The sequence below is a fragment of the Westerdykella ornata genome (assembly GCF_010094085.1).
Source record: "Westerdykella ornata strain CBS 379.55 unplaced genomic scaffold EI97scaffold_41, whole genome shotgun sequence".
Classification (NCBI taxonomy): Eukaryota; Fungi; Ascomycota; class Dothideomycetes; order Pleosporales; family Sporormiaceae; genus Westerdykella; species Westerdykella ornata.
Genome location: NW_022986891.1, coordinates 51,687 through 77,599, shown reverse-complemented (window position 1 = coordinate 77,599; position 25,913 = coordinate 51,687). Strand labels below are relative to the sequence as shown.

Sequence of the window (25,913 nt, the reverse complement as noted above, 5' to 3'; positions counted from 1 at the left end):
CCATCAGGTGAACAAGAGACCCAGTCATTCTATGAGGATGAAACCATTGAAGATGCTCCTCAGGACAACCAAGAAGAACCAGACCAACCAGGGTACCACCAAGGAAGAAAGATCATGGGTCCTTATCCTACTCCACCTGATACACCACTACCCATGATACTCTTGGCCCAACTTCTCTCAGGACCTGATGAACAGCATCCATCACTCCAGGATACTAGCACAGCTAAAACGGTACCATGGCATGCTGCATTCATGGCTAGAATACGAGCAGGAGATATTGGATCCCATGAAGGGAAACCAATTGACAAGGCACACTTGAAGAGGTTGTTAGCTCAGGGGGTGAAACCACATAGGAACCAACTACCACCTCCACCCAAGCACCATTGGCAACTCAAGGACCATGAGCTCAGGGAACAGTTTAAGGAAGCAGAAAGAGCACATCTCAGATCCCATGTTCCCATACAATCCTGGACTGAAGTCTCAAGCAAGGGAGTGAAAGATGCTGGTCACCAAATCCTGGACTGCATATGGATGTATGTCTACAAATTTGATAAGCATCACAGACTGGACAAATACAAGGCCCACCTGGTTATAAGAGGAGATCAACAGAGAAATATTACATCTCAGGACATATATGCTGCAACCTTAGCAGGGAGATCTTTCAGGATGATGATGGCCATTGCAGCATACTTTGACCTGGAACTCAAACAATATGATGTTACCAATGCCTTTGTGTATACATCCATGGACAGAGAAGTCTATATACAGATGCTTCCAGGATACAGGAAGCCAGGAATACTCCTCAGACTCAACAAGGCCCTGTATGGACTCAGGATTTCTCTCCTGCTATGGCAGAGAGAATTGACAAAGACACTGATGGAAATGGGATTCCACACAGTGAAATATGAACCATGTTGTCTTATCAAAGATGGAATCATTTTGTTCTTCTATGTGGATGATATCATTGTTGCATTCCACAAGTCCAGGAAGAGGAAGGCTCAGGAATCCATCAGGAAACTCATAGAGAAGTATATCATTATAGGAGGTAGTGATCTTCAGTGGTTCCTTGGTGTAGAAGTCCTGAGAGACCATGAAGAGTGCACTCTCCTTCTCTCCCAAGCTCAGTATGCTGAGAAGATCAGCCATCTGGTGGATAGAACAGACCTCAGACATGATACCCCAATGGCAAATGTTGAACTCAAGCCAAGAGAAGGCCTAGCAACACCATCTGAGATCAATAAGTATCAGAGAAAGATTGGATCCTTGCTGTTTACTACAGTCACCACCAGACCAGACATTGCCTTTGCAACTTCCAGACTGGCCCACTTCCTAATGAACCCAGGATAGAAACACCAAAATGGAGCAGACCACATCCTTCTGTACCTCCTTGATACAAAGAACCTTGGTCTCAAGATGGGAGGAGGTGATTCCTTGGAAGTTGCAAGTGATGCATCATTTGCAGATAATACACTGGATAGGAAAAGTTCCCAAGGATACACAATCAAACTGTTCAATGGCCTTATTGCATGGAAGGCAAACAAGCAAGACATAGTCACCACATCCACCATTGAAGCTGAACTGCTTACACTCTCACAGGTGGCAAAGGAAGCCATGTTCATTTCAAGACTCCTCAAGGAACTGGAGGTTCCACTCCCAGAGCAGACAATAACCATCCATTGTGACAATCAACAGACTATCAGGCTCCTCAATGCAGAGATCTCAAGGTTGCAGACCAAGCTCAGGTATGTGGACATTTACAATCACTGGCTGAGACAAGAGATATCATCTGGGATCATCAAGATTGAGTATCTGCAATCAGAAAGGATGTTGGCTGATGGGTTTACAAAGGTATTGCCTGGGAACAAGTGGAACAGGTTCTTGGATCAATTGGGACTGGAAAGAGTGAAGAACTCAAGTGCCCTGAAGGAGATAGACTTGGATGAAGTACAAGGCAAGTTGGAAGACATGCTACTCTGAAGAGGAGATGCTGTTGGGTCCAGCTTGCAATGGGTTCCAAGCTGAGGGGGTGTGTCAGATGGTAAGCCAGTTTATGGACATCCCATCTAGGACTGAAGAGGAGGACTGGGAGAAACTGTCTGTACCGGTACTGTCTGAGGACATGTGGCTAGTGATTTTGCAGTGGCTAGTGCCCTGCACAGCCTTGGTGCCCAGAGAAGGAACATCAAAACCGGTGTCAGACCTCAGCCTCACTCACACAAGCACACACCTGAATACAATCAGTCAACCCATCTTCAATCAATCTTTCTGTCACTGTGACATCTTCAGATACCATCAAATCTGACAATAGTACCCCAATCTTTCTCCCAAAAGATCCCTGGGCCTTTTTTATTATCACTAAAATAATCCCAGAACATTCAACTGGACTTTCTAGAGTGTTTCTCAAGCACACAGATGGGGTCAAGCTCCTCCCAGGATTTCCGGGTCACCCAGCGCTTTGTAACGATCCAAGAAAAGCTAGACTCCACCCGACCAGTATTGCTCTCAGTTAAGTGAGAAAGGTCACAGAGCACAGTGTAGCTGGCATGACATGATCACGTATTATCTGTGGAGTGCTCTCAGCGATCATCTGATCTCTCTGGAGCAAGGAGAGCAACAGAGCAAGAGCATACAACCTGCTCTCAATGCTCTACTCATGTTTATGGAGCAAAGAGAGCACCTCATGTATATAACAGTAGATGATGAGCCTATATGGCTCATCATATTCAATTCAGTCAAGTACTTCTTAGTACACTTGGTTTTCAAATACCCGTTACCTCCGGTATCATCCCTGTGCAAAGAACCCTATCGTTCATCCCCGAGAACCAACCAAGATTCCTAGAGGACATACCATTATCCATGGAATCTTACACATTTCCTGTGCCTGCCTCCCGTAACCCAGGTCTCATCAGTCTATAGGATTGAACACCATTGTTCTCGTGTCCAATTTATATGCTCTTGTACCCAATGGAGTCTCTCCCACTTATTAGCCTCCGATAGAGGGGGCTTCTGGTGTGCGACATATCATTTATAACCTCTATGTCTCAAGGCAGATCTGATAGCTTCGGGACCGATCTGGAACTCAGAAAATTGTACTGAGAGTTCTAGATAGCTCATCAGCTTTCCAGTCTTGCTAGAGACAATGAATAGCTCTATCTCATCTATCTGCTTCTTACTGAGTACTGGAGGATGCCCTGGGCACTTCTTAGGAGTCACTCTATGGGAGGCAGCATACTGAGCTTGAGCCCATGAGATGTTGAGCATCTTCACGATGTCGTCCAATTGCCATCCAATATCTCGAAGTGTATGGACCCAGATCCGTTCATCGCATGATAGGTATCGGTGACGAGGCTGAGATTGATTGGATTCAGCGTATTCAGATTCAGTAGATTGAGATTCAATAGATTGAGATGTTCGGAGTGAGTTATTGACCTCCATAGTAGCATATCAGTTCATTGATGAGCGATGGATTAAGAGTCGTGATGGAACAACATGGAAAGTACTCCGAAGTAACGAAACAGTACCTCTGATTACCTCAGAGGAGCCTTATTGGTCGAATTATCCCTGTAAAAATTCACGCTTGGGCCAGCTCTGAGGATCCACATTGACTACTTCCCCTGGCAACCACAGTAGAAACAAGTGGAACCTTGGAAGTGGCGACATGTCACGTGGCGTCGACCGTCCCACCTCCAGCTGGGCAAGCTTGAGATTCAAGCGCCAAGCCAAAGTCGTCTGAGACGGATTAACGCACGGACCCACTCCGCACAAGGATTTGAACGTCTCCACTTCCGCTCCGGCGCCATGCTTCTGTCGGTCACCGCTTCAGGGCTTAATCCGCACATCTAGCAACACATACGAGTCCCTCTTCTAACACTCGGCTTTGATTCCTGACGACCTCGCTCCCTTCGAAACTCCATTACTCCAAACTCTCCTTTTCTTCAAAATTCACCCCGAGGCACCACACCCGACGCAACCGTGGCAAACTCTAACCATGGCGAATTCATCAACCAGTAATAATGACAGTAGTAGTAGTAATTTCCACGGAGACTGCTACTATACCTCTGACTATGGCGTTGTCAGTCACAACGTCAGCGCCAGCTGCTATGCCGTAGATGCCCGCACTACGGCTCTCCAGGGCTTCCACTACTCCACTACGGGGGCCGGCGGGGTCGATTGGTGTTCCTGAGGTCAGCTCGGTGAGTACATACCTCTCGTGTCATGCACGAACCAGAAGTGTCCCTGAACAAGAGACTGATTGTGCGCAGGGAATACCATCTCCTCCGCAGAGTCCCCCCCTCGCCGCCAGACACACGTACGCCGCCAACAAGAATGCCATGATTCAGGGTAGCGGACGGGCGCGCAGAGGGGGGGCTGCATACACCATTACGGAAGAGTGTGAGAGACTCTTCTGCGAGACACTGCGAGCTGTATTTCTGGGTGAGGGAAACGCAGCGCGCCAGGACTCGCTTGTATCGGGTATGCATATCATCGACGACGTTCCGATTCCGAACGATATCTCCGACTATGGTGTCCATGTGAGACGATATCCGGAAAAGTTGGATCAGTTACCGCCGAGTCCGGAAATGGATGCCGGCGGACTGGGAGAAGGGTGTGGGATTGGTGCTGTGAGGACGTGGCTTGAGATGTGGGATTATGTGGGTGGGAATAAGTTCAGGGGTTTCGTTGCTGAGAAGAATGGTGAGAGGGCGATGTTCGTCTTCTTTGATCAGTCTGTCATTGCCGGCGATCTCAAGGCCGGGTATGTGACCCCTTCTTTTCTCTTACATCGTCCCTTACTAACTTTGTCTCCAGGTTGATGGCTCTTCTCGAACTCTGTGACAACCCCTACTTCTCCTGCTCCCGCCTTGTCGCATGTCTGGATCGCCGCACCAATCCACTTCTCATGGAGGCGCGAGCCAAGGACCTTGGCTGGATTGGTTTCCAGCTAACGACCCTTGAGGAGTTCGGCGGTGGGGACGAGATCACCAGTACTCGCTGGTTGTTCATGGATATGGAAGTGTGATAGTTTCATTTGGAGCCTCATGGCGTTTCCTACGGGTTATTCCTTGATACAGTCTGGCACAATCGTTTTATGACGCGTTTTTTGGCTTTATGGTACATACTAGGAGTGGCTGCCAGTTGTCCCTAGTGGAGTTGGGCGTGCTCTAGCATGTGCCTTCGAGTATTCACTTAGTTCAAATCAACAGCTAGCAACCACGTATACACCTTTGCTTATACCGTGAATTTTGCTATACTGACATGAATTTGAATGATTCATTGCGCCCGTATCAAGATACGTATATACTGTGTCGCCGCCAATGTGCCCATCGCTAGGTACTCAAACAAATGCTGTACAGATCCCAATCTCGAGACAACCCGCCCACTCAAACCTGAATGTCTGCCATAACAACATCCATCTCGTCACCACCATACTCGTCGTCCGCCAACCCACTGACATCCACCACCCTCCCCTCCACTCTCCCAGAGACCCCACCATCCACCCCAGCGCCCGCCCCTTCAAAGGTCCTCCCATCCGCCCTCCCCTCCAAACCCCTCATCCTCGAATCCTCCGTCCCCGCAATCGCCTGCTCCCTCAACTTTCTCTGATGCGCCTCCAACTCCTCAATCCCCCAACTCGCGACCCCCTCCTTCTCCTTCCGACTCCACGGCACGCTCATCTCCCTCAAAAAGGCCTTCGCATGCGCCACCGCCTGATCGACGCTCAACTTGGCATTCTTGGTATCGAGCGCCATCTGGATCCACTTGGGCAGCTGCGTGATCTTCTTGCCGAACCGTTTGTCCGCGAGCACCATGATGCCGTAGTCGTCCTTGCCGCGGATGACGCGCCCCAGGCACTGGGCGGCGTGCCGCATGGCGTCGAAGGAGAGGAAGTCGGATTCCTTGATGCGGTACGTTTCCCTGAGGAACTCGAGGCGGGCTTTGAGGATGCGGGATTCCGTGTATTGGTAGGGGACGCCCATGCACAAGACGGTGCGGCCGTAGTGGTGGTCAAAGTCGATGCCCTCGGAGACCTTGCCGCGGGCGACGCACAGGAGCACGGCGCCGCGGCCGTTGTTGCAGGCTGTGCGGAAGGTTTCGAGGGCGAGCGAGGTTTCCTGGGCGTCCGGAGTTTCGACGAGGATGAGTTTGTGTTTCCAGACTTGGTTGAGTATGTCCATGCCTTGCCACATGGAGATGATGGATTCCATGTACAGGTACGAAGGGAAGAAGACGACGACGCCGTCCGGTGTCAGTTTGCAGAATTCGATGAGGAGGTTGCCGAAGTTGCGGATCACGGGCATGTCGTTGCGGTGCTCGAATTGCGAGGTTATTTGATTTTGGTCGCTGCCGCGGTCGACGATCATCGGGAGGAAGGTTTTGCGTGTGAGGGTCATGGTGAAGGAGGATTGGACGACGGTGGAGAAGTTGAGCATGCGCGGGTACATGTCTAGGGGGGACATCGTTCCCGAAGTGACGATTACCGAGCTGAAACGCTCGAAGACGGGTTTAATGGCGATGGCGGCATCGAGACAGGTGAAGTGGAGGATGGGGTTAGGAACGGTCGCGGTCGCGGATTCGTAGGGTTCGAGGATGAGCAGAAAGCCGGTTTCGTAGGTTGCGACAAGCGTCGCAAACGTTGCGACTTCTTGGAGGGGTTGGTAATCCTCGATATTGGTAAGTTCGAGGGTGCGGACGAGGGAGGTGAGGCGTTCGGCGCAGAAGCGGAGCGGTTTCCGCTCGATGAATGTGAGTTCGCGAAGGTGACTCAGGAATGAGGGAGGTGTTTCTGATATGACGTGCAGCACTTTCATCCGTGTCTTCAGATATTCTATGAACCGCTTTAGAAATGCCACAAAATGTTCGGCTCGGCGAATATTGCCTGGAACCGCTTCTTTGAGGAGGTCGTCCGGTAAAACTGGATTGGACATGAAGGCTTCTTCATCACGCGCCTCGTCCGCTGCTCGGAGACCTTCCACTAGCTTGGCATACTCATTTTGTAGCTTTTCTGCGTCTGAGGATTTCATGTCCGTTATCTTGCGATCTAGGTTATTGACACCTCGAGTGGCTTTCCGTAGCGAATCTTCTGTAAGGTCGATGCTCAATGATTCGATACACACGTTGTCAATGTTGTGAGCCTCGTCAAACACGACGATGCAGTCCTTGGATAGCTCCTTGGAGACTCGTTCGGCAATTTTGGGGTCAAGTAGATAGTGGTAGGAGTAAATGATCACGTTGCAGTATTGCATCATTCGCCGTGCTGTGAAATAAGGACATTGTTTGTGCTGCTCCCCATACCGAAGCATGCCATCTAAGGTCCATACACCCGGAGGAATGAGATTGTGCGGTTCGAGAAGCTCCAGATTCTCGTGATAGACGCAGAGCTCGACGTCTTCGCCACGCTCCTTCTTCTCTTTGACGAATCCAGCCGTGACGCTGCGACACCGCGCATCCACCACCGCTCCGCTCTTCTCGCGTTTGATGGACGGATGAAGACACAAGTTCTTGCGACTCGTCAACCCCAGCCCACGGAACTCTTCCTCATATCCCAGCTGCTCGGTCCGGTACTTCATGAGTGCTTTCAACTCTGCGAGCGCTTTTTCAATCTCGGACATGGTACGTGAGCAGTAGATGAGCTTCCTCTTTTCAGGGTGAAACTGCTGGTACGCTACAATCAACGAAAGAAGAGACACGGTTTTACCCGTGCCAGAAGGCATCTCCAGCACGCAGTGGCCGCCCGCGTCCAGGGTCCGCTTGAGATCGCACATGTAGGCATATTGCTCTGGATAGACCCTGGGGTAGGGGAAAAGCACTGGAAGCTCGCTGAGACTGCATGTTAGGATTCCGCCAAATGCAGTTCAGTACAGGGACCAGCTTACTCTATGTAGAACTTCATTATGTAGGCTTCAATGCGGTACCAGCCCGCAATGTTTGTGGAGGCGTTGTTTGGCTGTTGTTTCTCGTTGTTGCCTCTCAGTTCAAGTCAACGATCGCCGCTAGTGCCTGATATGGCTTAGCCCTCGGCAAATTGTTGCACCGCTTCCACCCCGCCCCTGCAGCTTTGTCCCCCGCCATGACGCACAGGTGGCCAGCAGCGCCCTTTTTCGAACCGTGTAAGTTAATCCTTACACCACGACGCCCTCCAGGCAAACGCCTTGTACATACGATTGCTTTTAATTCCTTCCGTCTCTCCTTGTTGCCATAGACTTCTACACACTCTTTCAAATACCTGTCATGAGCAAAAAGCAGTCCAAAGCGCAAGCCAGCAGCGCACGCGCCGCCGTCTCCGCCTTTGCGGGTTTTCGTACTTCCTCTCATGCCGCTTTTGGTACCAGCTCGTCTCAGCTCTCTTATGTGACCGAACCTCCCGATCTATCACATCTCTCAGATCCCAATGCCGTCGTGTACTTCCGCAATCTGTCCAAGAAGGATAATACAACCAAGACAAAGGCGTTGGAGGAGCTTCAATCATACGTTTCTGCGTTGGAAGGTCCACTTGAGGAAGGTTTCTTGGAGGCCTGGGTGCGTCATATTCAGCATGTGTGTACAGGGCATATAGTAATTCAAAATTATTGCAGATCGAAATCTATCCCCGTACTTCAATAAGCAATTCGAAGTCTGTCCGCCAAAACGCACATACATTGCACGGTCACATAGCGGCATCAGCGGGGAAGCGAATAGCGAGACACATGCCCAAGGCGGTTGGCGCATGGCTATGTGGACTGTACGATACAGACCGTTCCGTAGTAGAGGCAACACAGAGCTCCCTCCGGCTGGTCTTCAACACTCCGGAAAAGATACAAAATATTCGAAGGGCATATCAGCAACCTATTCTGGAGTACTGCCGCAATGCCATAGACAAGGAGACAACATACACATTGAGTGATGATCGGACGGAGAGCCCCGATGATGCTGCTGCGAAATACAGTAGGGTCATCTCGGGTTGCCTTTCCCTCCTCGGCAGCTTGCTGTCCAACCTGAGCGCCGAAGACCGTTCGAAGTTCCATTCCGATTACACAAGCACTCTAGAAGACGCGAAAGTGTGGGAGTTTGCTTCACATCAAGACGCTTCTATTCGTCGCTCAGCTCATCGCTTCGTTAAGGTCTGTCTGGAGAAGGAGTCAGGTGAGAGTGCCCAAGCTCTGCGTTGAGACAAGCAGCTGATACACGATCAAAGATACGCTTGCGGACAATCTAGATGTGATCTGCAAAAATTATCTTGGTAGCGCCCTCAACTCTGACCAATCTGGCTCTGCTTACGATTACATCGATGTCCTCGTGCTGTTGACTTCCAGATATCCCACTGTTTGGACGAAACATTACAAAAATAAAACGTCTGTCGAGAGGCGTTTGCGGCAGTTTCTGAAGAAAGGTTCACAGCATGGGCCACGTGAATTCTGGCAACGTTTGGTTGACCTGTTCAAACTCCTACCCAGGGAGGTATTACCTACAAATGGCGCTGATGCCGCCGAACTTCTCAATGCTCTCCACGGAGGAATTATCCGTAAGGATGAGTCACGAACCAGTCTGGAGACCGCATACGACGCATACCTGGACATCACTGGAATCATTTGCCAGGATTTATCCAAGGATGAGCAGCAGAGACTCTCACGAGAGCTGGTTCTACCGCTAGTGTCGCAATTTCTGCAACCCACCATAGAGAGCGCGGACTGGACTGTCAACAACGTGTCTGACAGTCTCATAACCAAGGCTCTGAGTAGTGCTCCCGTGGCAATTGTCGCTCAAGAAGAATGGCCACGCTATACGCAGCTTCTTGTCAATGACATACGAACTTCAGCCCCAGAGCAGTCCAAAGACTATCGATCGTCCCAAGACTCGTTAATAGCAAGGGCTGCCCGGTTGGCTACAGTACAGAAACATGTCCTCAATGCCAACCGTCCCTCTCCTCTCAAGTCAACATTCACCCAGACGTGCGTCGCGATTATTGACACCGGACTTGATCAATTGAAACGCAGAAATGGGAAGCCTTATGGAGCCGCGGGTGCCGTAGCCCAGTTCCTCACCAGCAATCGCACTCTCATTTTGTCCGATCAAGGGTGCAGGGAGAAAATTGAAAACTTCATAAAAGATCATTTACCCTACCTGATTCTCTCGGCTTCGGCATCTTACCTGGTGGAGGTTCTCTACTCTATGTCAGAATCAGCGGAGTTCAAAAGAGCATGGAGTCTGTCGCTTAAGAATGTTTTAGCTGCAGAAGATTCTCAAACAAAGTCTTCGGCGGTCAATGCACTGTTGACTTCGGCAAAGATACCACCAACGTTGGATCTTGCTTTCGACGATCCAGAACTGCAGGCTTATATCAAAGAGAATGCAATGGCAGCCTTAGAGGGAAATTCGGATTGGGACTTCTTCACGCATATTTTGCAGTCTCCCAGGAACATCATATCCGATTCGACGATAGATGACATCTTGACGTCGATGACGCAATCACTGTCTCTGTCCGAGCAAGCACCATATGCGCTCGAAGGCTATCGTCATGTAATAAAACAAAATCCTGCCTTCATGACGTCGTATTTATCGTCTCAAAATGGTTCTAGTTTGCTCCAAGGTCTATTGTTGGCAACAGAATCCCCGGACGATGAGATAGCGCAGGCTGCTACTGCTTTGAATGCCTCGATTCGGACTCTTCTTGCTGCAGAATCAGCGTCAAAGCAATCAATTGTTGATCTGATACATCGTGGGCTCCGAGATGCATCCTCTACATCTGTGTCTGTTGAAACGCTGGTGGATCTGGCCAAACAACTGCTAGAGCATTCAACGCAAGAGGAGCAGGGCACAAACACTGGTTCAGAAGAGATGGTCAAAGTCTATCCTGATCTCAAGGATTGGGATGCGGCGCTATCGCCATTCCTCGATATCCAACCAAAGTCCTCGTTGGCGATTACGAATCGTCTGGGAGGAGCTGTTTACCTGGTACAGCAAAATCAGGTTAGCTATCACAAAGTGCCACGCGATGCGGATGGCTACTCTCCTGCCTACCGCATTACCCGCTATGTTACGAAGATCATTAAGGAGCGTAATGCGGCCATAATACTCGACAAACTACCCGCCGTTGAACGCCGCTGTATCTTTCGCAACCTTGCACTCACTGTCCAGCTAGCTACAGACAATCTTGGCCTCGCCGGTGCAAACCATCTTTGGGCAAACTACAATACCGACGCGGAGGTCGAAGCTACCGCTTTTCTCTCCGATGCCCTAGAAATATTGGCGCACACAGCTCAGGTGGAACAAAGAGCCTCGGAATCTCCGTTCCTGGACTGGGCGGTGGGTGTACTTCTCAATGCCGAGTCCGATCTATGTCCCAGGGCTTATTATACTATCCGTGCCGCCAGCGTTACAATGTCCGACTCTATCGAGCACAACGGATGGCACAACAGGCAGGGGGTGGATTTCCAGAGCACCATGAGGAATTCCCGGAAGAGCAAAGGCAGGTAAATCATCACAACTCAGAACATTATCTGACTATACCAGGCACTCTTGCGCTACTCGGATTTTTGCATGCGTTCGGGGAGCAGTTGGTCGCATCTAGAGCATCCGAAAGACTGTGTAACGAACTAGTTGCTGATCTGACTGGCCTCAATGTGCAAGTCAAGGCAGATGAAGGTGCGTACATAAATCGCAATTACAATGATGAACCTGCTGACGTTCCTTTACAAGGGCTTCGACAACTGGTCATTCTGAACGCCATCTTATCTGGGCAACAGGGGGTTTCAGACAGCATTGCGAAGCAACGTCTAATCTTCTTCGTCAAGCACGTGGTCCCATGGTTACAGGATTACTCCCTGTCATTGCCGATTCGCGCCGAGCTGTGTCGTGCGTTGGCCTCAGTACTCCCTTTAATGAGCGACATTTATGGAGATCATTGGAGAGACATTCTCACTGCGTTGACCGCAACATGGAAAATGGCTACCGAGCTTGGAGACCGCGAATCAGGCATGGACAGGTGTGTTTCCACGCCCCAAGGCGGAGATTTGACTAACAGCATACAGCTATGTCCCCTTAATTCACGCATCTCTCAAGTTGTACGATCAGCTCCGCAGCCTGGTCCATTCCGAGGATCCGAACGATGACCTGGTGGATGTCTGGAAGGAGTCAGAAGAAGACGTGGCAGCGGGTCTCATCAACCTCCTCAAGCACTCTCAACACTTCTCAGATGATTTTCACCAGCCTCTGAAGATCGTCAATGAAGTCCTTGCAAGACAGATCGCGAAACTGTCACTCAAGAATCTGGAATCGATGGAGGATCTATTTCCGCTCCTGTATGTGGAGTCTCAGCCTGTGCAGCAGACCGCATTTGATATTTTGCACAAGCAAATTCCCGCTGCGCAAGAGAAGATATCTATCGAGGCTGCGTTGGAGAAAACAACTGCTCGGCTGCCTGAAGAGCTTCTTTCATTGATCATTGAGGCCCCCACCGTTGCGGCGTTGGCAGATGCCACTTTCGAGCGAAACGTACCTCTTCCATTAAGAGGCTATCTGCTAAGCTGGTTGCTTGTCTTTGACCACTTTGAAAACTCTGTCAGTCCTGTCGTTGCTATATCCGATCGTTGCTAACGTTGGGTTCAGTCCTTCAAAGTCAAGAATGACTATATTGAGCATATTCGAGAAGGTGATTACCTTCCTGGCCTGCTCAATTTTACGTTCGATTTCCTTGGACACTCTAAAAGTAAGCCTGCGGATGTATCCAAGCTGGACATCACGACGTACGTTCCTGATGTGGAGCCTCCGAGGCGCGATGCTCAGTGGTTACTCACCCATCTTTACTTCCTCTGCCTGGAGCATATTCCGGCATTAACAAAGGCGTGGTGGAAAGACTGCAAGTCCCGCCCTGTGGTGGTAACTCTTGAAGGTTGGACAGAGAAATACGTGCGTTCACGTCCCCTTAGACTGACGAAGACGATCCTAACTTTCCCTCAGGTATCACCCCCCGTCATAACCGCCGCCCTCAACTCCGTCAGCGAATGGGCCAACTCGCTCTCCGAGACTGAAACAGAGTCCGACTTTACCGTCAAGGTCTCGCATCGCACCCGTGAGATAATAACCTCCTACGTCGTCGACGAACAAACAATGTCCATGCGCATTACTCTCCCTCCCGCATTCCCCCTTTCCAACGCCATCATCGAAGGCATCAACCGCGTCGCTGTCAACGAACAAAGATGGCAGTCATGGCTGCGCACCTCACTCGGAGCCATTACTATTTTCAATGGTAGCTTGATTGATGCGCTCACTACGTTTAAGAGGAATGTGGAGGGAGCAATCAAGGGTATGACAGAGTGCGCGATTTGCTATAGTATTGTGGGGAGTGATAAGAAGTTGCCGGATAAGCGGTGCTCGACCTGTAAGAATCTGTTTCACGGTGGGTGTTTGTTCAAGTGGTTTAAGACGAGTGGAGGGAGCAGTTGTCCACTCTGCAGGAACCCGTTCAACTATGGTTAGGTGGGAGGAGAGATTTGGATGTGCTGTTGGAGTAAGATGTAGGGGAATGTGGTGGTCAGCGGCAAAACTAAATAGTCGTACTGTACGATAGAGCGTGGTGTTGCAGAGCTCGCGAACTTTTCCGGACGCAATATCTGGACGTAATTTTGAAGAGAATCTGCTCATTAGCGCACATTGCATGTGACCATTCTTCTTGAGCCACCTGAAAGGTTCCCGTGTGATCGGTATTCAGGCTACGGGAGATTTAAAGACGGCGTATTTCCGCCATGGTTTTCATGACCAAGTCCCTATAGCCTCGCCCCCATCTTCCCAAACTGCACCTTCCTCGGCTCCGCCTTCAAATTCAAATCCGACCTCTCATCATCCCAACCCGCAATCAAATCCTCCACAACATCCATCTGATCCTGGCCCCACACAATCCCTCCTAAATTTTTCCATTCCCCGGTTTCCGTTTGCCTGAACACGCGGTAACTCGGGACGCCGCAGATGCCAACGGCCTTTGCTTCGGCGGTGGCTTCGCGGAGCTGGGTCTTGATTGCGGGGGCGTTGGCGCGTTTGAGGAGTTCGGGACCGTTGAACCCCGCGGCGGTGAGGACGGAGGAGAGGACGTTGTCGTCGGAGACGTTGGCGTCTTGTTCCCAGCAGGCGCGGTCTAGATATGTCAGCATTTTGCTAATCTGCTGATGACTAGAAATCGGCCACTTACACAATGCTGGAACGCAGTTTGGATCGGCCATTGCGCAGCGGAGAACGGTAGGGGTGCGGATGGGGAAGATGGATGCCCAGTGGAAGTTGATGGGCTTGTCGGGACGGCCTTCTTGCTCGTTGACGGCGTTCCAGAACGAGACCCAGTCGGCGTGGTCTTGACGGGACCAAGCGGCTTTCTGGGCCGAGACAGCGGCCATGGGGAGGTTAGGCGCGCCGATTCTGAGCTGGATGTTAGTAGCTGTGCTATTATAGTATGAATGGGACTCACTCTCTGAACAGAATACCCAGCAAGAAGGGCTTCATAACCACCTCTAGATCAGGGCCAAACGTGCGCTGAAGACGTTGAAGCTGCGTGTATCCCAGATATGCCCAAGGAGAGCTGAAGTCATACCAGAATTCCACACGAGTCTTTGCCGGAGGCTTATTCGATCCAATGCATCGAGGAAGCAGGCTCCTCAACCCTTCGACATCTTTCCATTGCCCACCATTCTTGATTGCAAGCAATGTCCCCTCCACAAAGTGCATTCGGTCCTGGCCCCAGTAGAACCGGCCAACGTGCTCCTCACCGTTGGCATCAGCCCATTTCGCCTGGGGAATCCAGAATCCCGGGACACCGAAAGCACCGCGCTCAATGGCTTCTGCAGTTGCCTCCTCCAAGAATTTTCTGGCGCGTGCGTATCTGAAGACACTCTCGTCAATCCCACTGATACCGCATTCCCGCACAATTTGCAGCAACACTTTCGAATCAGCAACATCTCTGCCTTCAACCCAGTACGCTCTAAACAATGCCTTTGAAAGCTTCGGCCTCTGCTCCTGACCCACGTAATGAAGCAACCTCAATGCATTGACGCTCTTCCTAGAATGCTGTGGCGGTTGGTTAAATTCGATTTGATAGCGCTTGAGGGTTCGTTGCATCGACCGCGCCGTTACAGCTTTCTTGGTAGGGTTGTAGACATCGGAGGCAGAGCCAGCAGCACCTTGGGGAGCGGATGTGGCACGGTAGATAGCGCCGAGGAGGACGGGGCGCCAGATTAACGTTGCGGAGGTGCGTTGAGCGAGGGCTTCCACTCGGGTGGAGGCGATGTAGGCGAAGGGGCAGGAAATCTATGGGTGGTTATAATTAGTCAGGAACAAAGGGAGAGATTGGGAGAGGACGGACGTCGTAGTTGAACTCAAGGACTGGGGACGCCATTTTGGAATATTTAGTATAGCTGGTGTTCAAGACTCCGGACTTCCAGAAAATGTGGTAGATAACTGTAGTCGTGGGAGACGTGTGTTGCTAACCGTAGGGCACAGCTGTTTGGTGTGGGGCATGAGCCGAGGTACGTGTCGGAGTCGAGATATACAACGTTTTTGCGAGCCGGTCTCATCATTATTGAATACGGGACAGAAAGTTTGGAACGTCTTGGTGATGTCGGAATCAGCATTGGATCGGATGAAGATAAGATGGACGCATGGGAGGGAAGGTATCAATGGGGCAGAAGCTGCAGTACTGCGACTCCAGTTCGCGGGTGCAGATAAAAGTCCGAGCAGCTAAGCCCTTTTGGCTCTGGCGTCTTCTCTTAAATCAACCTCATCCGTAGATGTCCTCTCACGACTCTACAATATCACGGTCTGAACATCGTGGTTTTCGATTCTTCGGAGCGTTGAACGCATTATGCTGCACACTTTGACGTTGCCGTGTGCAGTTTGTACTGTTCGAGTCAAGTTTGTGCCGATCTAAGTTGGAACCGGGCATAGATCGTAAGACCAGCAACATTAGAACAAATTCCCCGCTTAGAATTACAGCTCTAAATTAAAGATACTGTTTTATTGCAACAAGACGCACCTCTAGTTCCATTTACAGCCTCCTGCAGGCTGTATAGCAAGAATTATGTACTAAAAAAGACCTTAATTGAGGTCTTTTCTTGTTGCAACAAAACAGTATTTTAAAATTAGAGCTGTAATTCTAAGCGGAAAATTTGTTCTAATGTTGCCGTTTTGCAAGGCAGGTTTCTACACACACCCTGCAGCAACCGTCTGTAATCGGTGCGCTCCTCCGGGAATAGGGGGACTTTCAAACATTTACCCTTGTTAGTCTACTACAGTGGGCAGGTCCAAAGTCTGACCTCGATGGGTGTGAATCCTTCACGTTTCAGGCTTATCAGATCTTCCTTGCCGCCTGCCGCCTGCCGCCTGCCGCCTGCCGCCTGCCGCCCACATCTCATATAGACTCTCGTCTCAACCTCGCTGGAACTCCCCTCCAAATTTTCGTAGTACGTCCCAATGACTTCAATATCCAACGAAGTCGCTGCGCGCGACGAAATCACGCAAGATATCCCAGTCACCATTGAACTAGCCCAAGTCCCCCAACCCATCAAAAATGACGAATCCAACGACCCCTTCCTTGTAGACTTCACCCAACCCATCGACACCTCCAACCCTAAAGACTGGCCCACAAGCCGCAAATGGGCCGTCACAGACGTGGTTTCGGCCACGGGCTTCAACCGCATCATGGTATCCACCATTATGGCACCAGCACTCTCCACCATATCCCACGAACTGCACATGAACTCCCCCCAAGCCGTCATGGCGCTGTCCATATATCTCCTTGCGACTGCGTTTGGGCCGCTCCTTATTGGTCCACTGTCAGAGGTATATGGAAGGAAGCGCATATTGCATGCGTCGAATGTGTGGTTTTTGGTTTGGAATGTGCTGTGTGGGTTTGCGCGGACGAAAGAGGTGCTTATTGCAAGTAGGTTTCTGGCAGGACTTGGGGCTAGTGGTGCGTATGCGCTTGCGGGAGGTGTGTTGGGGGATGTGTGGAGGCCGGAGCAAAGGGGGAGGAGTTTGGGCGTGTATCTGTTGATTCCGCTGCTTGGGGCCGCGGTTGGTAAGTTCCCAAAACCCTCCCACTACAGAGTGATTATGATGCTGATTTGTGCTAGGACCTATCATTGGAGGCTTCATGGCTGGTCGCACAACCTGGCGATGGATGTTCTGGTCCACGTCCATCTTCCAAGCCAGCATGATGCTCGTCTCCTTCACCGCTTTCCGCGAAACACACGCCGTTCACATTCTCAAGCGACGAGCCGAGAAGTTACGGCGCAAGACCGGTGATATGCAATACTACACTCTTCAAGAGCGCATGGACTCTCAAACCTCGCTTCTCTCCATCCTCACAAAAGCCCTCACCCGTCCGCTCCGTCTGCTCTTGTTCCACCCAATCATCCAAATCACCTCCCTCGTATCCGCCTTCTACTACGGTGTCCTATACATCGTCCTCTCCAGCTTCGCAGACCTCTGGACGCAACACTACCACTTCTCTGTCGAGCTCAGCGGCCTCCACTACATCGCCTGCGCAGCCGGCGAAGTGGCTGGCAGCCAACTCGGTGGCCCCCTAATGGACGCTTTCTACCGCCGCACCAAAGCTCGGCATCCTGACCGCGAGCATCTAGAGCCGGAACACCGCATCCCGCTCACCTTCCCCGGTGCGTTCATCGCACCGCTCGGACTCTTCCTGTACGGGTGGACAGCCCACCACCGCACCCACTGGATCGCCGTCGACGCCGGTATCTTCCTCACCACATTCGGCATGCAGATTCGCAGCATGGCGCTCCAGGCGTACGTCATCGATGCATATCCTGAGCATACGAGTAGCGCGATGGCGGCGACGCAGTTCGCGAGCAGTTTGACGGCGTTTTTGTTCCCGCTGTTTGCGCCGACCATGTATAACGCGATGGGGTATGGCTGGGGGAATACGATGTTGGGATTGATGGGGCTGGGGCTGGGGGTTCCGGTGACGGGAGTGCTGTGGGTTTGGGGGAGGGGGTTGAGGGTGAGGGGTGGGCTGACTGACTGAGAATGCTAACATGTGCGTCTCCACTATATCAATCCCGTTCGTTCACAAGATCTAGATGATTGATCGAAGGAAGAAACAGTACACAGACGCGAACCGCCATAGGCATACGGACGTCGTCAAAAAATGCGATGCGTCTATCCGACACCCTACATGGAATGCGTGTAGCCGCACTTCCTTCTGCTGCTCTAGAACAGAAAGGTAGGTTCGATCAAGCTGTGAAAACCTCGACGTGTGAGGCTGTATCCCTACCACCTTCTTTAGATATTCTTCAGGCTTGACCTCTCTTCGCAAGCTGGAATTTGATATATGCGGAACCCGCTTATCCGTTACGTTATAGGGGATTGGCATTGCCTTCCAGTCACGGATTGTGTCGACCATTTAGATCATGATTCTGGGAGGTATATAGGTATTAAGCACCACCCCACGAGTTAATGGGGACCACCCTATGAAAACACCTACACCGCACAGGAAAACGGAGACTGTACAAGCCCTAACCCTCCTAACCACGAACACTTACCCTTCTAACCATAAGCGTAACGCCTAACTGCTCCTTTATCTAGAATGCAGCTCCTTTTTCGGAGATAAAAAGAGGGAAATGTAGAAAAGATAGCACTAACATCGCGACTGTGCTAAGGCGTTGGATTCTAGGCCTCTAATTTAGTGTGCAGCCTTCTTGGGGTGTTATCTGAACTCAAGGTTTCTCATAATGCTTCGCGACACTTCCCGTACTCATCCATGTGAAGGACCATGTCGAGATGCCGGATCCTGCAAGTCCGACTGAACACCCAAGGGTCGCAGGGATAATTCTGATGTTGTAATTAGCTTAAAGCGCTTTTAGGAAGGAACTGTAAGCCTCGAACACGCCTCTTCAGTGGCCAGACGATTCCAGCCAATTGGATTCATTGAAGTGGGTGATTTGACGTTAATGGGAGTACGCGCATGTTTAGTCGGGCGTTGAAGAAACACGTACATCATTGCCTGTGCGGATGGTGACGTCTGTACTTTGCAATTTTAACTCTCGGAAGGATTTTATCACCCGAATGGCGACCAACGGCGCCGCATTCCGAATCCCGATCGGTGTTTATCATCCCTCCCATCCTATTACCGTTCACCGTCAAGGCCCGTCACGTCGTTAGTCCAACTACTTGGTAGTCGCAGCATCCCATTATTCGCCCCCTTTACACCGTATACCAGAGTCCAGGTTGCCCGCTGGTAATGAGGGTCCATGTAGCTCTTCTACCCCTATATCTGTATTTATCGGTAGAATCCAATAAGTAACTTAATTCTTCTTCAATCTTCGAGCCGACATCTGCCCTTCACTCTTTTCAATCATTCTGCTTCCAATCCTACTCCAAACGCTCGTTTCGTTTTTGACAACACTAACATCATGCCGTTTAATCCGATCATAGCTTTCCTCCTAAGCAATGCTCTTCTAATCAAAGCAATCACCGCCTGCGGACTCCCTTACGCTGGCGATTTGCAAGACCTCTCTTCTTTCGCTTCCTCAAATAGAGGCGCCCTCGCAAAGCGGCATTCCGTTTACCATTCCCCGCAAAAGATCGCTTTAGACAACGTCCGTGTGTTCGATGGCCACAAACTCACACGACCTACCACCGTCATAATCGACGGCACCTTCATAGGTACCGACGCGACCAACGCTAAACACATCGATGGGAGAGGAGCCGTCCTCCTTCCTGGATTCATAGACGCCCACATCCACCCAATGAACGTCTCCGATCTAGAATCCCTGGCCAAAAATGGCGTCACCACTGGCTATGTAATGGCATGTTACTCGGCTGAGATGTGCACTTCGCTCGGAGGCAAAGGCAACGATGGGCTTCCCTCACTCTTGTTCTCCAGCGCCCCTGCTTCCGCACCAAATAGTGCTCACGGCAATATAACCGCCCGGGTGGACCCATCACTAGGATCCATCCTCATAAACAGCACTTCAGAAGTGCCAACCTGGACGCATCGACAACTAGCTTCGAATCCAGACTACTTCAAACTCGTCGCGGAAACCCCAGGCCTGTCTCAGAACACGTTGACCAGTTTAGTTAAAGCCGCTCGCCGCGTGGGTAAACCGACAATTACTCATGCCTCGATGTTTGAAGCGTATGGTCAGGCTATTCTTGCGAAATCCGACCATATACACCACGCACCTCTCGATAAACCGATAGGAGCGTCCATGATCAAAGCTATACTGCGCAACCGGCAGGTCGTCACTCCTACCCTTACCATGATGCGGACGACTGCGAAGAATAACGCGCGGAAATACAACTTCAGAGCCTCGCTGGAGACAGTACGCTCATTGCACAAAGCCGGTACGTCGTATCCTTGACTCACTCGAACTATAACATCATGTCAAAAAAAGTTCCTCATGGCAGCTCTTACGTTCAACTGTATTTCCCCTCCTGTTTCGCTCACATACCAACGAAGTAACACAAGCTAATCTATCTTCCAATCCATTAGGGGTCCCCATCCTCACAGGCACAGACGCCAACCTTGCTCCCGGAGTTCCCGCCGGTGTCTCCTTTGGCACCAGCATCCACGACGAGATGGAAAACCTGGTTGAGGCCGGGATGAGCAATGCTGAGGCGTTGCGAGCCGCAACCAACCTACCAGCGAAGTATTTTGGATTGAGGGATAGGGGTGTAATCAGGCCGGGTATGAGGGCGGACTTGGTGCTGGTAGAGGGCGATCCGGTTGCGGATATCAAAGCTACGAGAAAAATCAAGAAGGTGTGGATTGGTGGTGTGGAACTGAGTGGAGTCTGAGATATGAGTAAACTTGCTGGAACGGGAGCGGAGAGGAGATAAGTACAAATCGTTGAGGTCGAAAGGGGAGAGATATTAACTGTAATTATAAACGAGGGGACAAAAGATATGTAAAAGTACCGTAGTAGTATCTCAAAATCCTAAAGCTTATCTAGGGTACTCTACGCGCTCAAGAAAACACGGGCTGCCCTCTCTCTTTGCGTTAAGAGTTTTGATCAATATTCCGACAGTTAAACTGTTAGTCTTAATCCATCTGCTTCTCTTAACTCCTCCTAGTCGACTATCAAGTAACTGGCCACTGGCAAGGCCAGTCATTATCAAAAAATTCAGATATAATACATTAGTTATACATGCGGCACCGCACCGCAGGAGCCACAGAAGACCAAAGCAACATACAGCGCTGGCAAAGTTAAGTCATCCTCTAACAAGAGATTCATCGCGGTGAACCCCCATAGCAATCCATGCCCATATGTGCCATGCCACACCAATCCGTAACCTATGACCAGAACAAAACAGCACTCCCATGCCGATCATCATCATTTCAAGCCCTTTGGATCTACCATCATCGTTAGCTTACTGCGTAAGCCCTCTCAACCCCTGCACCACAAGCCCAAACATAAACCCTCTCGCCACCTTCTCCACCTGCAACGCATCAAACACCCTTCCGAGAGCCTCGCCACTCGCCGCCTGCCCCATGACGCTCGTCAGTGCCATGGGCATTCCCCTCTCCACAAGCAACCTCCTCGCTTTCTCTCTCAGCTTCGTCTTCTCAGCCTCGTCCATCTCGGCCGGCCACGCCTTGAGTTCATCCTCCGTCGGCAGTGCGTTCTGTCGGACTTTTTGGATATAGGAAGCAATCGCGCTATCGGAAGTATTTGCGTCAAGGACAGTTGATTGCAAGAGCTGCTGGATAGAAGCGAGTTGTGGGTTTCCAGGACGGAGGAGGAAGGACTTTGCGGCTGAGAGGAGGGTAAGCCGTATTTGCCATGCGGAGGAAAGAGTGTAGAGTTCTTGTGTGAGGGCAAAGAAAAGCTCGATAAGCACAGTGGTCTCCTGAGTGGTGAGAGGCGCATGCGGTTTGCGTTGTTTTGGAGCGGATTTGTGACTGGAGTGCGTTGGGAAAGTTCTTGAAGGTTGAGGATGGGATCTGTTGAGGGACGAAGGTGATGTCAGACTCGTTGCTGATGTTCGCCGGGGAAGTGGAGGCGGAATATCGCTGGCATTCTGGAAAAGCAGCGAAGTCGTAGATGACGACATCTTGAGCGCAGGTTGCGGCTCGTTTCCGACATAATCATCTGGAATATCCGACGGCATAGGCGGTAGATTCAGTAATTGATCTCCGCCCATGACGGGCGAGAGATCCATACTTGCGCGAACAGAGGGAGCACGGCTATTGTTTCGTGAACCGTAGACAGAAGAACGATTAGAGCGCTTCCCATCCCCATCCGGATTCAAGCTTGGTCGGCGCTCCATTGGAGCCTCACGTTGGGGCTGTTGGTCAATGATGGGTGAGTTGGGTACACGAAGGGAATCGGTGCTAGTGCGGCGACTGAAAGATGACATAATACTTTCGGTTCTGATATGGGTGGGCAGTTCGGACACCGTGCTCTCCGCACGACCGTGGCGATTTTGTATGGGCTGTTGCGCGGATGGACTCGGCGCTGTTGTTGCGCGGTTCACGGTTCCTATATCGGTGGGAACCGACTCTCTATTCCTCCTTGCACCTCCAAGCGGCGTCGCAACGCTGTTAAGCACACCCGTCACACCGCCAAGGAGCGCTTTGCCTCCTCCTGCCACCTCTTTAGGCGCTTTCGTCAATACATCAATCATGCCCTTTCCCATAGTCTCGAAGGTCTGCCCCGGCCAACCAATACCAGGAAATCCCTTCCCAGGCGACTTGCTGACTTGTGACTCTTTCTCTAAGAACCGTTTCATACCCTCGCTTTCCGCAAGAGGCTTATACTTCACAGCATCGTTGAGATACCGCTCCAGTTCCCCTCGCAAAGAAGACTTGGTATGACCTTTCCAGACGGGAAGCGTCGAGTGTGCCTCCGTGAAGCCAAAGGTACCTGTAATGTTTGCTATCCTTCGCAGGACTTCGTGCAACGTTTCAAGGTCGGTATACTTGCGCACCGTCATCCATCCGGAATAGTGATTCGAAGCGGGCTCAATCTGAATCAAGTATTCTGCCGTTGGTTTGCTCTTGATATTGCCCTTCTCTCCTGGTACGGAATCATCAAAAATTGAGATTTTGCAATTGTGAAGAGTCAATGGTGGAGGTGGGTTGGCCATCAGTGCTGTGGGAGGCTGGTTCGGCACGATCTGGTCGAAACTTGTAAAGGCGCGTTTGGCCTCCTGTTTTGGCGAGTCCTCTGCCTTGGTCGGTGATGACGCATTAATCTGTGAGGGAGTTTGAGCCGGTACATTCGATATGCCCAGGTCCGCGGCATCGGAGTAGCCCAATGTCTCGCTCTGTGATGAAGTCGGCGTAACAACCCCCTGTGTCGTACTCTCGGATTTATCATCATGCAGGCTGGCAGTCAAAGCACACTCCTGCTCTTTCAATTTTCTTGCTTCCTCATCAGCAATCATCTGGCTCAGACGCTGTGCCTCCCGCATAGCTTCATCCATAGCTTCTTGCGCTTTGCTGACAGCACGATTACGCCGAATTTGCTCCGAAGTCGCTGCTTCCTCTGCCAGCTTTTCCTCCTTATCAACAGCACTTTTCACGTTCTGCAACTGGCCAGAGGACTCTTCAACCCCAGCATCAATCGCATGCATGAGCTCCGGCTCGCCTTCTTCGAGTAGGTATACAATCCAGCTGTTGATCCACTCCGGCTTTGAGCAGCTCACGACGATTTTCTCCAAGACAACCTTCGCTAGTATTTGCCGGAGGAATACTTGTGCCGGCTTGCAGTTGTATGTCTTTGGGTCCAAGTAGCTCTGCAGTATATCATCGGCGGCCATGTCAAACTGTTTCTGTTGGTACTTGTTGTCCAGGATATTCCCCAATGTGCACTCTGGATTCATTTCGAGATAACCGTCCACGGCTTCAGCGACCGATGCGCTCGGAGACGCGGCCAGGGCGACAGACAGTTCTTGGAAGATTATGATCATAAAGGACGAAGAGCGCGTAACGAAGTCGACGAAACTATCAGCAGGTCGTTTTCGTGAAAGATGAGAAGATACGGAAATCATGAATGCGGTCAGAGTTTGGCGACATTCTGCGGGGAAGGTGGGTTCGGAGGGTAGAATGGGTGAATACCACCATCTGCGCAAGGTAAGTCTCCAAGTCTCCTCCTTTCCCTTATTCTGTATACATACTTGACGTAGTCTCTGATAACGGCGTCGGTAAGGTCCGTTAATGCAGCGGCAGTCTCTGGTCGAAAGTCCGAGTAATCCAGCTCCCTTCCAGTGAGAAGCTTCAGATCTACTTGTACGTCCTCGTTGTCCACTGCCTTCTTCTCGGAAGTATCCCTCCCCCTCCAATCCAGCAGTCTGCGTGCAACATCTACCCTCAGCTCTTTTGGTACCCTTTCCCCATCTTTGACAGCTAGACTACCCTCCCAAGTCGCATGTAGCACCACACCACCCACAACTCCAATCAGTATCAGTCCAACTCTTCCCAGTACAATATACGTTCCCGCTCCGAGCCCTACGAGACAGGCGCCGAGTGTTTCATTGCTTGCGGTCGCCAAGAAGCGCAACGTGCGGTCCGTGAGCGATTTCAAGTCTAGGGTCGGCGCAAAGGGATTTTCCTGCTCATCTTTCGAATCTTCTCGGGCCACTTTCGAGGTTGATGCCGGCGGGGTGTCAGGGGGAGGTTCATCTGGGGCGCTCGGGCACGTCTGAATAGGCTCGCTCATATTGAGGCCGGAGGCGTCCACGCGCACATCGAGGTGAAAATCTTGGAACAAACTTCAAGAGGGCATGACATTGAAAACGTTAGAAATACACGCATGTAGCTTCAGCAAAGCATCCGTGAACGTAATCCGTCACACCACTCTCCTGAGGTCTCACCATCCCCAGGGAAACGGAAAAACGAGTCTCCGATTCGTCAAATCCGTCGATCTCCAATAAACTTCGCGATGTCCACCCACACTTCAACCATCAACCATCCTCATCTCGTCTCCGTAACCTCTCTTCTATTCCCTTGTTCCGTCATTTAAACATTCGCTCAGTCATAAACTGCTGTCCTTCCCACCTGCGCAATTGAAACCTTCATTCCCTTAACCAGACGCCCCTTCTTTCCTCCCCTCCACTCTCCTCAAATGTCACCCCATCCCCCCTCCGATCCCACCACACTCGCACACGTCCAATTCTTCCACTCCACCCGCCTAACCTCCTCCCCAATCTACACCTTCCTCCTCTCCTCCACCACTCTCATCTACGCCTCCAAAGGCACCATCCGCGCTCGCCTCCAACTATCCCACAACCACCTAAACTCGCACTCCTCCCTCCACGGCTCCGTCTCTGCCACCATAGTCGACTGGGCCGGCGGCCTGGCAATCGCCGCGTACGATCTGCGAGACAAGACGGGCGTGAGCACGGACATCCATGTGTCGTACCTAGGGACGGCTCGGGAGGGCGAGGTTGTGGAGATTGAGGCGCAGGTGGATAAGGTGGGGAAGAGAATGGCGTTCACGAATGTCACGATCCGGAAGGTGGTGGAGGGGAAGGAGGAGGCTGAGTGGCCTGTGGTGGCTAAAGGAAGCCATACGAAGTTTTTGAGTGGCTGATGTGGACGGAAGGGTTCTTGCTGTACGCTGTTGCTTGTGCTACCTGATCGACACATTGACCCCCTCTTCTGATCAAATCCTCCCCTCTCTCTCCACAATAGCTAAGGGAAACGGCACGAACTAAACGCCATTGTCTTTGGACCGTCGTTTCTGCTCCCCCATGAATGATGGATTTCCACTCAGATGGCGAAGATGGACGTAACCAGTCGGTATCCCCATACCAACTGGGACCCTTTTGTTTCGAAAACCAGGCAGAGCTCTCGCGGCAATGACAGGCTGGGAATTATGAAGGGTTACATTCTTCGAATTGGAGATGGTGCGTTGTAGGAATATGGTATGGTTTTCACATTGATGTTCACTTCCACGTTTTTTATGCAACACAGGAGGAGCAAGAAGACA

At 51.1% G+C, this 25,913-nt stretch overlaps 9 protein-coding genes across 9 annotated transcripts in view; 5 read left to right on the top strand and 4 right to left on the bottom strand.

Moving 5' to 3' along the window:
• The window catches only part of EI97DRAFT_496760 (uncharacterized protein), a gene marked incomplete at its 3' end in the record, with an annotated part of 7,309 nt that extends 3,861 nt beyond the window's left edge, over positions 1-3,448 (bottom strand). The window contains exons 1-4 of the mRNA XM_033802484.1: positions 3,094-3,448; positions 2,927-3,006; positions 2,291-2,355; positions 2,228-2,250 (exon numbers count right to left, since the gene is read on the bottom strand). Coding sequence (XP_033649772.1) covers positions 2,228-2,250; positions 2,291-2,355; positions 2,927-3,006; positions 3,094-3,435 — 510 coding nt within the window. The 5' untranslated portion in view covers positions 3,436-3,448. The remainder of the gene's footprint in view (positions 1-2,227; positions 2,251-2,290; positions 2,356-2,926; positions 3,007-3,093) is intronic.
• A 540-nt stretch (positions 3,449-3,988) lies between these two features.
• EI97DRAFT_386254 (uncharacterized protein) lies at positions 3,989-5,020 on the top strand (the record flags this gene model as incomplete). The annotated part of the gene is made up of 3 exons (XM_033796056.1): positions 3,989-4,173; positions 4,232-4,756; positions 4,810-5,020. The coding sequence occupies 3 exons, from the start codon at positions 3,989-3,991 to the stop codon at positions 5,018-5,020; spliced, it is 921 nt and encodes a 306-aa protein (XP_033649771.1).
• Positions 5,021-5,381: 361 nt separating this feature from the next.
• EI97DRAFT_426753 (TFIIH basal transcription factor complex helicase-like protein subunit) lies at positions 5,382-7,940 on the bottom strand (the record flags this gene model as incomplete). The annotated part of the gene is made up of 2 exons (XM_033797198.1): positions 7,875-7,940; positions 5,382-7,818 (listed from the first exon to the last, which is right to left on the bottom strand). The coding sequence occupies exons 1-2, from the start codon at positions 7,889-7,891 to the stop codon at positions 5,382-5,384; spliced, it is 2,454 nt and encodes an 817-aa protein (XP_033649770.1). The 5' UTR covers positions 7,892-7,940.
• Positions 7,941-8,229: 289 nt separating this feature from the next.
• On the top strand, positions 8,230-13,486 carry EI97DRAFT_485147 (RING zinc finger protein-like protein; the record flags this gene model as incomplete). Its single annotated transcript, XM_033802133.1, has 8 exons — positions 8,230-8,517; positions 8,574-9,120; positions 9,173-11,443; positions 11,488-11,619; positions 11,674-11,959; positions 12,006-12,534; positions 12,583-12,882; positions 12,934-13,486. The coding sequence occupies 8 exons, from the start codon at positions 8,230-8,232 to the stop codon at positions 13,450-13,452; spliced, it is 4,872 nt and encodes a 1,623-aa protein (XP_033649769.1). The 3' UTR covers positions 13,453-13,486.
• A 163-nt stretch (positions 13,487-13,649) lies between these two features.
• EI97DRAFT_406675 (thioredoxin-like protein) lies at positions 13,650-15,827 on the bottom strand. The gene is made up of 4 exons (XM_033796595.1): positions 15,320-15,827; positions 14,429-15,264; positions 14,159-14,379; positions 13,650-14,104 (listed from the first exon to the last, which is right to left on the bottom strand). The coding sequence occupies exons 1-4, from the start codon at positions 15,350-15,352 to the stop codon at positions 13,740-13,742; spliced, it is 1,455 nt and encodes a 484-aa protein (XP_033649768.1). The 5' UTR covers positions 15,353-15,827; the 3' UTR covers positions 13,650-13,739.
• A 273-nt stretch (positions 15,828-16,100) lies between these two features.
• Positions 16,101-18,001, top strand: EI97DRAFT_426748 (MFS general substrate transporter; the record flags this gene model as incomplete). The annotated part of the gene is made up of 3 exons (XM_033797197.1): positions 16,101-16,188; positions 16,238-17,032; positions 17,088-18,001. The coding sequence occupies exons 2-3, from the start codon at positions 16,426-16,428 to the stop codon at positions 17,999-18,001; spliced, it is 1,521 nt and encodes a 506-aa protein (XP_033649767.1). The 5' UTR covers positions 16,101-16,188; positions 16,238-16,425.
• A 1,072-nt stretch (positions 18,002-19,073) lies between these two features.
• On the top strand, positions 19,074-20,775 carry EI97DRAFT_426744 (uncharacterized protein; the record flags this gene model as incomplete). Its single annotated transcript, XM_033797196.1, has 2 exons — positions 19,074-20,322; positions 20,471-20,775. The coding sequence occupies exons 1-2, from the start codon at positions 19,389-19,391 to the stop codon at positions 20,773-20,775; spliced, it is 1,239 nt and encodes a 412-aa protein (XP_033649766.1). The 5' UTR covers positions 19,074-19,388.
• Positions 20,776-20,872: 97 nt separating this feature from the next.
• On the bottom strand, positions 20,873-24,757 carry EI97DRAFT_426739 (uncharacterized protein). Its single transcript, XM_033797195.1, has 2 exons — positions 24,100-24,757; positions 20,873-24,046 (listed from the first exon to the last, which is right to left on the bottom strand). The coding sequence occupies exons 1-2, from the start codon at positions 24,639-24,641 to the stop codon at positions 21,349-21,351; spliced, it is 3,240 nt and encodes a 1,079-aa protein (XP_033649765.1). The 5' UTR covers positions 24,642-24,757; the 3' UTR covers positions 20,873-21,348.
• A 114-nt stretch (positions 24,758-24,871) lies between these two features.
• Positions 24,872-25,869, top strand: EI97DRAFT_232429 (Thioesterase/thiol ester dehydrase-isomerase). The gene has a single exon (XM_033793960.1). The coding sequence runs from the start codon at positions 25,047-25,049 to the stop codon at positions 25,512-25,514; it is 468 nt and encodes a 155-aa protein (XP_033649764.1). The 5' UTR covers positions 24,872-25,046; the 3' UTR covers positions 25,515-25,869.
• The last annotated feature ends 44 nt before the right edge of the window (positions 25,870-25,913 follow it).

Bases quoted from the DNA above. Each gene is read 5' to 3' on its own strand.
- EI97DRAFT_406675 (XM_033796595.1), bottom strand. From the start codon at position 15,352: ATGGCGTCCCCAGTCCTTGAGTTCAACTACGAC. The intron at 15,265-15,319 runs GTCCGTCCTCTC...AACCACCCATAG, and splicing joins TCCTTGAGTTCAACTACGAC to ATTTCCTGCCCCTTCGCCTA. The intron at 14,380-14,428 runs GTGAGTCCCATT...CATCCAGCTCAG, and splicing joins CTGGGTATTCTGTTCAGAGA to AATCGGCGCGCCTAACCTCC.
- EI97DRAFT_426739 (XM_033797195.1), bottom strand. From the start codon at position 24,641: ATGAGCGAGCCTATTCAGACGTGCCCGAGCGCCCCAGATGAACCTCCC. The intron at 24,047-24,099 runs GTATGTATACAG...TACCTTGCGCAG, and splicing joins GTTATCAGAGACTACGTCAA to ATGGTGGTATTCACCCATTC.
- EI97DRAFT_232429 (XM_033793960.1), top strand. From the start codon at position 25,047: ATGTCACCCCATCCCCCCTCCGATCCCACCACACTCGCACACGTCCAA.